At 42.4% G+C, this 13,379-nt stretch overlaps 1 protein-coding gene across 6 annotated transcripts in view; it reads left to right on the forward strand.

Annotated features, from left to right (window-relative positions):
• The window catches only part of UBTF (upstream binding transcription factor), a 46,942-nt gene extending 33,781 nt beyond the window's left edge, over window positions 1–13,161 (forward strand). For all 6 annotated transcript variants that reach the window (XM_079948720.1, XM_079948725.1, XM_079948724.1 and 3 more), the window contains 7 exons: window positions 344–454; window positions 1,280–1,368; window positions 2,187–2,376; window positions 3,010–3,057; window positions 4,207–4,275; window positions 5,497–5,646; window positions 6,432–13,161. In XM_079948720.1, coding sequence (XP_079804846.1) covers window positions 344–454; window positions 1,280–1,368; window positions 2,187–2,376; window positions 3,010–3,057; window positions 4,207–4,275; window positions 5,497–5,646; window positions 6,432–6,545 — 771 coding nt within the window. In that variant the 3' untranslated portion in view covers window positions 6,546–13,161. The remainder of the gene's footprint in view (window positions 1–343; window positions 455–1,279; window positions 1,369–2,186; window positions 2,377–3,009; window positions 3,058–4,206; window positions 4,276–5,496; window positions 5,647–6,431) is intronic.
• Window positions 13,162–13,379: the final 218 nt, after the last annotated feature.

A 13,379-nucleotide genomic window follows, 5' to 3' on the forward strand; every position in this document is an offset into this window, starting at 1 on the left:
ATGAGCTGTGCTAATGGGAACTGTAGCTGTAAATCGGGCTGATGTTATTATTGCCATTGAATTGATAAACTGTAATTTGAGGGATGGTAGCATGAGCCAAAGGAGTGCAAGTCTTCCCTTGTGGGGAAAGGGCATGAGTTCTGGCCCCTGGTTTGCACGCTGCAGAACTCATGAGATGACCAGCGTAGAAAGTGGGTTACCAGGTAAGCAACCTGCCTTTTTCAGGTGGTAGCTGGCATGAAGTTAGGATAGAAGTGGTGGGCTCAAAGTGGGGAGTTGTCTGAGCTCTGCACTTTTATGGAGTCCATGACAGTATATAGTAGCAGCTTTCCTTCTGCTTCAGAATGACCGAGGGAAAGCACTAAAAGCCATGGAAGCCACCTGGAACAACATGGAGAAGAAGGAGAAGCTGATGTGGATCAAGAAGGCAGCAGAAGATCAGAAACGATACGAGGTTGGTCAGTCTTTTTTTAAAAAAAACCCACCCCACCTAGTATTTTTCACTTCAGTGTGATTGCACTGCATCGAGTGTGTGCGTGTGCACAGTTTCCACAGGAATGCAGAAAAACAGTCCTGTGTTGTGGTACTGGGCACAGAATATCAACTTCCAAAAAACCAGCCAGTTTCTGGCTGTATGGAGATATGCTTAAATATAAGTGGCTTGTGCTTCCTGCCAGTGAAATGGTGGAATAAGATTATGCATAATTACACAGATTACATACATTCTCTTGTCTTTTCTTGGCTCAGAATCTGGATTGTCAGAGTTCTAAATTTTAATTCATTTTCTCTAGCAACTTGCATGCACAGCTCCTCTGTTTTACAGCTCAGGAGTGGGAGCCATTGGTTTCTGCTCCAGATTTCTGCAGCTTTGTAAATGAGACAAGAAAGTTACTAGCCTGCCAGGAGCTAGCAGAAGAGAGACAGACAACTCCATTCCTCTTGCAGCAGCCTGCTTGGTTCTGTTCTGGGCTCAGAGAAGGAGCAGGGCACTCAATTTCTTCTTGGTTTGCCTACCCTGCATGTAATTCCTTGCTACCTCTGGCTAGGAGGTTAATACTTAAAATACAAGGTTGAAGCTCTGTATATGTTTCTTGGTAGGTAGTTTTCTGGGTTCTTGAGGAAAGCTAGCAAATGTCCAATGTTTGCCTCATTGAAGGCTTAGGCATCTGCATGAAATAGGAGGGCGGGGCAGCCTTTTAAATTTTTCTGACATTTTTCATTGAGCTGGACCAGGCTTCTCAGCTTTGTAATTCTCTTTCTTCTTTATTTTGTTCTGCAGCGAGAACTGAGTGAGATGAGGGCGCCACCATGCACAACAAATTCCTCCAAGAAGATGAAATTCCAGGGTGAGCCGAAGAAACCCCCCATGTAAGTATTGCCATTGTTTTAAAAAGAAAAAGGCAGGGTTGTAAGTGTGAGGAATCAGTGGCCTTCCTGAAGTTAAGTCAACTTCAGTAGGTGGATAATTGATTGGTTTAAAGGCAATCTATAAATACTGTAAATAAAATAAAAAGTTCACCATACGTAACTGAAGCACAATTAAAATTTCTGGAAGCCCAAGATCATATTAAAACTGATGAACCAAAACCAAACAGCAGCAACAGAATAACTTCTAAAAGGCTTAATTCTCCAAAAGATAAGTGAAGTTTCTGAATGGAGCCAAGAGAAAAAAAACAGTTGAGCTTCCTAGGAGATGCCATTTGAGTTCTGTGGCTACCACTGAAAAGATCTGTTCCCTGTGGAGAGCAGGGGGGCATCCAAAGAAAGTGCCTGTGTTTGCATATTGTACTCAACCATGGTTATGTGCATGAGCAAGAAGGAACCACCACAAGCCTTTGTCTCAGTATACCTTTTCCCTCCTTCCATGTGACTGGGAGGAGGATTTTGCAGAGCTGCATTCCACTTTCCACAAAATCTGACTTACCATTTCTTATGAAATGGTGATAAGAATGTAAAACAAATTGGTAAGTTTCCAAACAAACCAAAGTTTGTTTGGAAACTCTTAACGGCAGTGGGGGGGGGGTGTCCGGCTGCTCCTTTCTGCCTCTGAAACCATGGTTTAGCAATGCATGTGAACCCATACCACTGAGTTTTCCAGTATATTAAATAGATCCTGCCATCAGTCCTGCTGTCTTTCTTCCTCCTGCCTATTCACCTGTAACTTCTCTCTTTTGTGTCCTCACCAGGAACGGGTATCAGAAGTTTTCTCAGGAGCTGCTTTCAAATGGTGAACTTAACCATCTTCCTCTGAAGGAGCGGATGGTGGAGATTGGAAGCCGCTGGCAGCGCATCTCTCAGAGCCAAAAGGAACAGTACAAGAAGTTGGCCGAAGAGCAGCAGAAACAGTACAAAGTACACCTGGATATGTGGCTCAAGGTGAGCTGTCAGTTGGGGGAAGGCACAAGAACAGGTAGCAGCTCCTTGAGAAGATCAGAGTGTTAGCAATGAAGCATCCGTGTGAAAGCGTTCCAAGTCAAGCCATGTTGACATTTGACTCTTGTTCTGCAACCAAAGACTTTCAATCTGTATGAAATTCTGCTCATCCCCAGTTCCTATCAGCAACATAAGCATCCTAGACACTGTGTGAGCTTTCCCCACCTCTCATCTGTCCTCTGGCCTCATGGATCATCCTGCCACACAGAGCACTCTCGCATGTTCGTATACCTTGTCTGAGGTTTTGTTCTGTGTTTTCTCTGCAACCCAAATCAAACTTCCTCTACCCTGACAGCATCTGCTTAGGCTTTTAGCATTTTCAGCCCTCCATTCCCTGCCTGTAAAATGGGAATAATTGTTCATAGGGCAGAACTCATTGAAGGACAGCCAGCGGCTTGCAAGAAGTGTCATATTAAAGTGCTGGCAAGGAATGATTCATCTGTGGTAATTATAATCTGGTTGCTTTATGTAGGGACTATAATCAATCCATCTTCTCCCACTCCCCATATTTTGAACCACCTCCATAACATGCTTAATCTTGGCTTCTCACTCCTCCCCCTTCTGTCTTCTCTGCAGAGTTTGTCGCCACAGGAGAGAGCTGTGTACAAGGAACATACTTCCAACGTAGGTGTCTTGCTAGTGTTTGGAGGGGACTGGCGGGGGTATTTTTTCAACTTGACCTCTGAAATACAGTATAGCTTGGAAGTGAAAGGAAGGGAATCTCTTCATGCCTGAAGTCTAGGGTTCCATGTTCTGTAACTCTGGTTAGGTCAGAAACGAGGAACCTTTGCCCCCCCCCCCAAGAAAAAGCTTCATTTTTGTATGTATGGAAGATGGAGATGGTTATGCGAGTGTAGAAACCCGCCTACCGTACAAATATAAACATTACATTCATTGTTCTGTCCACTTGCCTCTGCTCCTCCTACCAGTGGCATTCCCAGAAGGAAATGTGGCCCTCTGACTGAAAAGGGATACCTATCCCAGCAGGACGTGCATCAGATAAAAGTGTACCAGTTACTATTTGAAAGCTGCTCTGAATTAAACAGGGTATTTATGGTTATTGAATTGGTACATTTTGATTTAATAATAGGATAGATTTCCAGGATGTTATAAGAACTCTTGAGTAGAAAAAGCTTAAGTTGCCTTTGTATTTTCCTCCTGCTGCTTGTTTTAACATTTTTGGCATCAAGTCTTCAGAATCTAGTGCCACAAGAACTAGGCAGTTTGTCAGGGGCACATTTGATTTTTGCTAGAAATGGAGCATTGGGGAAGGGGCAGCTAGATACTAGCTTGCTGAAAAGAATGCAAGTGTTTTCCTTGCCACTGATGCTGTCATGGGTGCCACATAATAATAAACCCATTTGACATTTATAGAAATCTTTTAGTGTGGCAGCACCAAAACTTTGGAACTCCCTGCTTATTGACAACAGGCAGGCACTTTCACTGTACTGTACTGTATTTGGCACCTGCTAAAAACATTTTTGTTTAGGCAAGCCTACCCAGATACCAAGTTCATTGGTGTATGTTTTAATCTGTTTTTAGTTTATTGCTGATTTTAATTTTTTGAGAGTTCTAAATTGTTGTTAATTACCTTTATCAATAATTTTGTTGTTCTATAATTTTTGCAAACTGTTTTGAGGGTTCTTTCTTTTTTTGCAATCAAGCAGTATACAAATTTTATGAAAATAAATGTTATAAATTTTATGAAATAAATAAATGTTGACTCCTCCCCCCCCTTTCTAACACTGCCCCCTCCCACTTGAATCTCAACAGAAACGCAAGAACATGGGGAAGATGCGAGGCCCAAATCCTAAGATGAAGCCCTCGGTGCAGTCCAAATCAGTAAGTGCTTTAACACTTCTTCCTCTTCATCATGCAGCTGTTACCCGCAATGGAATAATCCAGGGAAGCTTGTTCCAAGGTTTGCCTTTGGCTGATTTAATGAAGCCATTTTAAAAGTGTTAAAACTGACCCCAGAAACTCTGCTTTCTTTCTGAACTGGTCTGGTAAAGCATTGCAAATTATTGTAAAAGTCCTTGCTTGCTTGCTTCTTATTTCTAACAGGGGAGGGAGCCAAATTCTATGCAGGTGATTGAACTGATGGCTGGGGCCCACTGATCTTCTACTGGGAAGGAGAGATGCAGTCTCCCTATAGTTAGTTATATGGTAGGGTTGCCATACGTCCAGAATTTCCCAGATGTAGCCAGAATACTGCAGTTGGAAGCAGGGTCTGGGTGTAAATCGCTAAAATTTCCAGGGAAATCCGGACGTATGGCAACCCATGTTGGCAGTGTCTTTTTTGCCGATTAACTTTAAAAATAGCTCAGAAACATCATTTTTAGCTCAACAGCTTTGCCAAGTAAAGCTCAACAACCCCATTATAGGGAATGTAGTTTTTTTTTCCCCTCTGTAGCTAAGAGGCACAAGTAGCTTTGCTTCCATGAGCATCAATTGATTCGCATGACAACTCTTGGGATGGATTTTTTAAAGTATTAGTCTCATGAAGATGATGTTTGGATGGGGAGAGGTTTTCTGCTGCACTTCAGGTGCTGATAGCTGGAAAGCTGTTTGCTCTTCAGACCCCTTTTCTTTTCTTTCTTTCATTTTGGTCTTCTCCACTTTCCTTAAGTGGGCATGCTTGAAGTTGCAAATGTAGAATTCCTAGAGCTCTTGAGCATTTCATTAAAAATAAACCAGTGGTGCAGCAGTTAATTTTCTATAGTGAGAACTTTGGGTTGTTGAGCTGGCTTTCTTTTAACAGAATATTGGGACAGAAGGGGCATATATTTTACCCTCTTTTGTAATTTCTGGCACAGCTATAGTGCATTCAGTTTCATTTAAGGCCCTGAACCATGCCTGTGCCACCCTGGTGAGCACCTTCACATTTCATCCACATGCAAGAAGGCACATTTTGAGAAATAGGGGTATGTTTGGCCACTTGGGATTCTTACTGTGGACTCTTGGGTGTATAAAGGTGAATGCCATCTGTTGAGCTCTAGGTGCGTTGCTGGTGTTTTCAGTCTAGCTCTCCCATGTCTCTGTTAAATCCTGTGTGGTTTGCAGGAATCTGAGGATGAGGATGAGGATGATGATGACGACGATGATGACGATGAAGAGGAAGAGGAGGAGGACGACGACAATGCTGACTCCTCTGAGGAGGGAGGGGATTCCTCTGATTCAAGTAGTGAAGAGGAGAGCGAAGACGGGGATGAGGTGAGTGTGCGGGCGTCTGTACACTTCTCTATATACACTACCTCTTGCTCACACCTATTCTGCAAAACTGATTGTCGGGGCTGCGTGTTTCAGTGACTGCTTAACTGTGCTTTTTAAGCAGTGGGGGCTATCCCCAACAGCTGGGCTTTTCACAAGTTCAAAAGTGCAGTGCCTCTGAATATAACTAGAAGGCTTTTCCTCTTTTAAGGTGCAAGCCTAGCATCCCACCCAAAACATGGTGGATAGCAAGGCTCCTAGGACAGATGGTGAGAGGTACAGATGAACACAAGCCAGCACCTTGCATATGAAGGAACAAAAGCGCTAGTCAAGGAGCCGCTGTAAATACATATATACATTTTCTGTCAAAGCGATCTAAATTCTGTACCAAGAAAATGCTGGATTCTGCAACCTGTATAAATGACACAAGCTGAACAAATCTCTCATTTCGCATAATTTTATTTGACAGCTTCTATTATCCTGCATCCTTCTGGTTTCTACTAGTTGTGGAGGATGGGGGCAGGTGTGCAAAGCACTGAAAGACCTAGCCACTGGAAAACATGCTCATTTCCCTCCTTGGCTTCTGTGTTTCAGTAGGTGGAGGCAACAAGTCTTCAAGCATATATCTTTGAAACCATAAGAACAAGGCACTTTTATTCTAAAAATAAATAAAGGTTGCATTTCCCAGTAAACTGAATTCTGCACCCTGCCACATTCTGCAGTCCCTCAGCATCACCTTGGGTACCCACACTAGACATAACTTCATATCTTGCCTCTTCCCTCACCAGAATGAAGAAGAGGATGATGAAGAGGACGATGATGATGACGACGACAATGATTCTGAGGGCAGCAGCAGTTCCTCGTCCTCCTCAGGAGATTCTTCTGATTCGGACTCCAATTGAACCATCCCCTTTCTCCAGCCGCCTTTCTTGCTGTACTCTATTCGGTTTTGTTTTTCCGGATAAAAGTAACATCTACAGCTGGAGAGCTAGGATGGGGAGGAAAGGGAGGAAGGAAATCACTGTGGTTTAATTATCTTCCTCTCCTCACACACCTCACATTGTATTTAACTGCGTGTTGTTGTGTGTGAGGGGAGCAGGGGGGTAGAAAATAGCTGACAACCAGCGGAGGGTTTTTTTCTGGCGGTGGTGTGGGGAGAGAATTTTTATTCTATACTCCTCTCTCTTATTCCTCCCCCCCTCCTGAATCTCTCTGGAGGTTCCCCCCCCCCCTTTTTGTTGAGGTGGGCAGGGTCCTGGCAAAATACAGGCTCCTTTTTATTTCCTCCCTCCTCACATATCTACACCCCCGCCCACCCCCAATTCTATCCACCAGCTTTGGACTTTGTACAAATTCTTTTTTTAAAAAAACAAAAAACCAACATGGCAATGAGAGATTTCCCCACCCCCTTAGCAAACAGCCAGGGAGAGATGGGTTCCAGAGAGCACGAGCCATGGAAGGTTCTGGACTTTGCCAGTGTGACCCACCTCTCCTCTAAATGGACAATCTTGTACAGTCTTGAAATTTTACACCTTGACGAAAGAGAACAAAATGGCCACAGCTGCACTTAGTTATTTCCTGTGATGAACTGGATATCCAGCAAACGTTTCCTGCTGAAGGAAACGGGATGGGAGGGTATATTTCACGTGAGTGCATGGCAAGGGTCAGGGAATAGAAAAGGAACTGAAGAAAAGGATTTCTTTTGCAGAGAGAATATCTGACTGGTATGCTGTCGAAGGAGAAGAGAATTTTGGGAGCTCCAAGGTTACTGACTTTATTTTGCAGGAGGTGGACTTTTTCTGTCGTTTTTCTGACCAGCATTTAAACAAAGACAGTAGTGGCCAGACCCCTTTGGGTTGTTGTTGTTGTTAATATATATATTTTTTTTTACAATGAAGTGACCAATAATTGTACCAAAATGGGGCATTTTGTTTGACTGTCTTTGGAAGCGGGAGGTTGGTTGTGGGTGGGATCCTCTGTGTCATTAAGCTTTTTTTTTTCAAAAAAACAAAAAAAATGTTTTATAAACAAAGTGAGACAACCTTTTTTTACAACTAAATTATCCCATCTTTGAGATTGAGTACGTCATATGTCTCTTACCCTTATGCAGAGGCTGGGATCTTGGGAGTGGATGGGGTTTGTATATAAGAGGCACATAGATTCCCCTGGCCCCTTAACATGCCTTGGTTTTATTCAGGCTGCATGTGTTCATTCAACTTTGGGCAGAGGAATGATTCCAAGAAGAGAATGATTCCAGCCACCAAGAAGTGGATTTCTTAGCCTCTTCTGTGGGGAATAGAAAAGGAAAGGAAACTCCAGTACCAACTTTGTGTTTGCCCTGTAAATGGCATCAGAGCTAGTAGACATGCTATTTGGGGGTCAGGTGGTGGTGGTTGTAAAAAAAAAGAAAAAGCAGCAACCACACCTCCTTTTCCCTTGTAAGATGCCCGATCATACAAAACATCACCATGCCACAAATTCCCCTACCCATTCTCCCAGGAGTAACTAAAGGGGCAGGGAAATTTGCAGCTTGGTGATTTCAAGAAACACTTTGTATGACTAGACATTACTGGGCAAAAGGAAGGGCCAGAACTACATGGCTGCTTCTTCCAAGGGCATGTGTCCCCTGTAATGTGGTAGTTCCAGCCTGAAAAAAGAGCAAGAAACTATTGCCTTGTTTGGATGTAAGACTAAGATGTGTGTTAGCTCTACTTGAACAAGCCTTGGATGTGTAAGCTTTCCCCTTGCTGTGAAGAGATGAGAAATGTTTTGTTTCCTTATTTAATTAACCATGGTTACTTGTTGTGTCCAAATGTGGACAATCTGGTTTAACTTTGCTTTACGGAAACAAGCCACAATTGGAAATCATGGTCTGTGATCCTGGCTTGTTTCCCTAAACCATAGTTAAGATTTGCCATAATATTAAACCATGGTTTATTGCAAACAGAGAAGAGAGTTTCTAATCTCACAGTGGAAGAAAGAGGAAGGGGGAGGATGCATGAGCCTGAGACTTGTTCGCATAATGTTGATACACAGTTTAGCATAATGTCCAAACTAGATCAGTACAAATTAAATTGGCATTGGTGATTTTCTCAGAAAAACAAGCTGGTATGTTGCATCTTGCTATCTAATTGGACAGGTGGTATTTAGGCAAGGCTCCTTTTGCTTCTTCTCATCTGTGCTCCCTGTCCTTCTGTTTCTTTAATATTTTACATGCAAAACATAATTTAGTTTATGAGAGCATGCACCACTAGCCTTTATTTTTACATTCTTTGGACGATTACCTGCTCTAATAATATGACAAGGAATTTCTCATTTTTAAGGCCAGATCCTGCGACTAGTGGCTTGTAGCCCCAGTTTGGCCTGCAAGCTGGTTGTGTACTATATCTTGGCTCTTCAGTGCCCTTCATAGCACACTGTGTCTTCTGTTGACAAGCAAAATGAGAATTTTGCAAAACAAACTTCAAATGCAATTGTAGTTTACAGAATTCATTGTTTCCCCTTGAAATATACTTTGGATTTTTATTTTTAAGCATACCCACCAGAAAAAGTACACACACACCCTTTTTATCCCTCCCCCCTTGTGGAAATTGAACACATGGCTTGTGCTTTGCCGATCTCTTTTGGGTAAGTCTGGAAACCTCATGAAGGAAACATGGTCTTCTAAAGAAAGACTTGGCTTCTAGCACTGCAGATACTCCCCTGAAGGGAAGCTGGACCATTTGAGAATGCAGTCGAGAGAGGGAGTTACAAAGGGCACTGAAGACCCTTCCAGATGCTGGACCACAGCTCTCATCATCCCTGATCGTTGGCCATGCTGGCTGGGGTTGATGGGAGTTGGAATCCAGCTACATCGGGAAAGCCACAGGTTAGTCAAATCCGATTTACAGGATAAAAAAATCTTAACGGCAGTATTTCCCATTTAGTCTGCTTTTCTCAGTTCACTGTCTCTTGCAATGTCTTGCTGTGCCAAATGTATTCCTTCTCTTTGAGCATCTTGGCCCCACAGTTGCCCTTTGGAAGTGTGCTGTACCTCCGTTCCATCACTGGGAAGAGGTCCAGTTGCTAAATAATCTTATTTTGAACCAGCAACTCAAATAAATACAAAAGTCTCCCACTATTGCAAAATGCCTTGGGAGGACCTACAGGTTTCAAGCATTGGAACTTTCCCTACCCTTTGCTAGCATTTCTAGTTTTTTTAAAAAACACCCACGTCATCTAGGGTAGCAAACTGTCAAAACTAGCCACAGGATTGATATTAAACTTACATACACCTCATTACAGGCACCACTGGAACCTGTGTAAACCTGGCTCCATTGAAATCTTGAGTGGCTCTTGGTGGCCGTATTAATTTAGGAAAGAGTATTTTGCATTGTGGGAATGACTTGACTGAATAACATGCAAACGTTCCCATAACATACCTTGAGAAGTGCAAGTGAGAATCAGTTTTCCACTGTACTTTCATTGGGATGAACAACTTACTTCCATGAGCATTGACATATTGCAAAGCACATCAGTCATGTTTATGAAGAGAAGTGCACCGTCACGTGTGGGAGTGTGTGTTTGTGTGTATGCAGTTGTTGTGGGAATAGTTCGGACAAGTCAAGATTTTCCTCTATCTTTTTTGTTTGTTTGTTTATGTTTTTGGTACATATTGGTCTGGGTTGCTTTGGGTTGAACTCTTGGAGGCAAAGCAACAGAAGTATGTTATTTGGACAAGCGGTCAATCTCAATAGCCCTTTGGCTTTTCTGGCTTGGTATAAAATACCAGTAACACATCCAAGCAGGGATTTACTGAATAACACCAGATCATTTAGAGCAAAAGCTTTTCAGGGAAAAAGAAACTTACCTGAGAACATAGGAAATCAATTAATGTACAGTACACATGAAAATGGGTATTTTTGTGCCCTTGAATAGTACTCAAACGGTTATTAGTTTTTTGTGGATTCAGTACACTTGAAAAACCTCCAAAGATCTTGCAGACTTGAAAAGATATTATTAAGTACATGTAATCAAAACTAAAACCGTTGAAGTTGATAGAAATGCCACTCCGGAAGAATCACTAAATGATGTAGGGTGTAATCCACCCCTTTTGGGTGGGGAAGGGTTTGGATTGGTAGGTGGAAGTGCTGCCACTGAAAAGGGACATTCCAAGGGAGGGGCCAAGTCGGCCACACTGCCATCAGTGGATAGCACCGGGTCTGATGCTGGTCCAGCTTGGCATAGCATTTTGCCTGCCACCGGCTTCAATCCCAGCCCATGTGCCTGGTAGGACTGCTAATGTGATGGCGGCCCTGCTGCTCTCTTAAGCCCTGCAAGGCAGTAACTCAGGTTTGAATGTCTTCCTAAAGCTAAACAATAGTGGAGCTGTATGATGATGATAAATAACCATTTACAAGAAGTACAAGAAAAGAGTGGCAACATGTAAAATCGTAAGTAATCCGTTCAACGTTTGCTTTTTAAGTCTGTATGATTACCAACACGTTCTCATTACTGAAGTTCTTTGGGTTATTCTATAAATCCTTGCCTGCAACCTGTCACTGACCTTGAACTGGTGTATAAAAGTATTACATTTAAAAATGCTTACTATGTAGGGGTTTACTTGACCCAACATCTCATTTACATGGCTCTTCACCCATGTGCTGGTCCCTTGATATGCACAATTCCCACACCAGTAATCTTTGATCAATAGGGAAGCCTCACTGCCATGCAAATGAAGAAGCTATCACATGGGTTAAGAGCCTTTTCAAGCAAGGCACCAAACTACAGGGAGCCCTGCATAGGGGTAAGTACTGTCTCCAGATTGTGTGGTTGGGTGTAATCTTCCTTTAGAACCAATAGGTGTTCCTCAAAGCTAGAAGTTGTTTTCGGTTGTCGTCATTGTACCTCATTCTGCAAGAGAATCCTGACATTGGGGGGGGGGGGGGGGTTAGACTTGTGAAGAAGTGTGGCAAGTTGTGTATGTTTCAGGTAACACCTTGTTGCCTCCTCCTTGCCCTCTGCCCGTTTGGTGCTAAGTTTTTCTCATTACGTGAACTGCATGGAAGCTACCAATAAATGCTTTTGCACAGGGAGGGCCCATACAGAACCATGCTAAGGGGGCATCATGGCTATGGATCCCCAAATCATGTGGAATTTTTACATGTAATTGGCTCACCTTCCTTGAAGGCAGTGGAAGCTGAAACTCCATCCCTTTTAAGTGACCCTTTGGTATGTGTATTTTAATCAGTTAACACCTCTTCTGTTGAGTTATTTCTTAGTGAACTTGTGGCTGGTATAATGTGTACTCTGATTCACACATGCGCACATCTTTTGTGGAGGTAGGTGAGAACCAAAACCTTAACATTTTTGGACTCCCTTTTTATATAATTTTCAAGCCTTTCCCAGTTTTGTCTCTGCTGGGGTAGGGAAAACCTTGTCGCCTCATAAGATGTTTGTCAGAACTTTGCCAGAAATGAGATGACCCAATGAAAATGTAGGATGCATCCATTTAGATGTACCTTTCTCACCTCAAGGAAGTTGGTTATCATTTGTGGAATGGAGGCATTTGTTCTGATGCAGCAAATGTGGCCACACGTAGAAGTAAATTACGCAAAATATCAGCGGCAGGGGGAGAAGGCATACAATAACCAGGCAGTGTATGCATCACTTTCTGTTGTTCTAATGGAGCCTTCCCTACCTTGGTGCCTTCTCCAAAGGCCTGGCAAACTGGGACTGACTTGAGGGCATCAGGTTCAGGAAGTCTCTTAACAGATCCTACCCACTAGAAACCTTAAAAAAACACTTCAGCCATTGCCACATCAAGCTAGATTTCTCCACATTAACTTTGCTTTTCATTGCCATGTCTGAATTCTGATAGGATGTGCCCAGTCATGCACATTTGTCACACGTCAACCCCTCTGATGCTCCTGAACTCTCTATTTCTGATTCCGTCAGTCAATCTTCCTTCCCCCTTTTCTCTCTCTCTCCTCTCTCTCATCCTTCTAAAGTGAAACACCTGGTTTGATTTTGCTGAATGTACCAGCTCTGTTGTATTTTAGTAGATGTGTTTTTTAAGTAAAAAAAAAAAACCTTAAAAAAACCTTGTTCTTTAAAGTAAATTTCTTACAGTACTGATGTCTTTTTAAAAAAGAAAAAAAATGTTACCAGGGGTTAGGGGGGGAGACAGATTGTACTGTAAGAAGGTGGGACTGAGTGCATTTTTGCACTGTTGACAAAATGTGATATTCCAGATAGAAGTTCTTGTGAAAAAGGAATCATTTTTTTTCTAATATTTAAAGTGTTTTTGTAGATTAAAAAAAACTTTAAAATGCCAAAAAATATTAAAATGTACTGGATTTCGGTTTCTATTACTAAATGGGACTTGGCAAGCTCAGGATGCTTTTGGTTTCCTTAGAGGTTTTTGCTATTTGCACCAACATGGCAAGAACTTCAGCCTCAAGTCTAAATAGACTTAAAACTGTGGATCTCCCTCCCCTCCTTTTTTTTTCCTTTTGTATAATAAAGAGCAAAAACAAAGCCTTAGTTCTCATGTCATTACTTGGAACATTAAAAAGAACTTGCAGGGAAAAGAGGATTTGAGGCTGTTTATATAGGTTGCTCTGTTCAAGTTGACCATATCTTTGATTTCTGGTGGATATACTAATTGCTATTACTATTTTGCACTTTTTTGTGGGTCAGTGGAGCTGTGGACCTGGATATTTCCTTCCTCAAATGCAATCTGTTGCATCTCTGAA

The sequence above is a fragment of the Podarcis cretensis genome (assembly GCF_951804945.1).
Source record: "Podarcis cretensis genome assembly, chromosome: 13".
Lineage (NCBI taxonomy): Eukaryota > Metazoa > Chordata > Lepidosauria > Squamata > Lacertidae > Podarcis > Podarcis cretensis.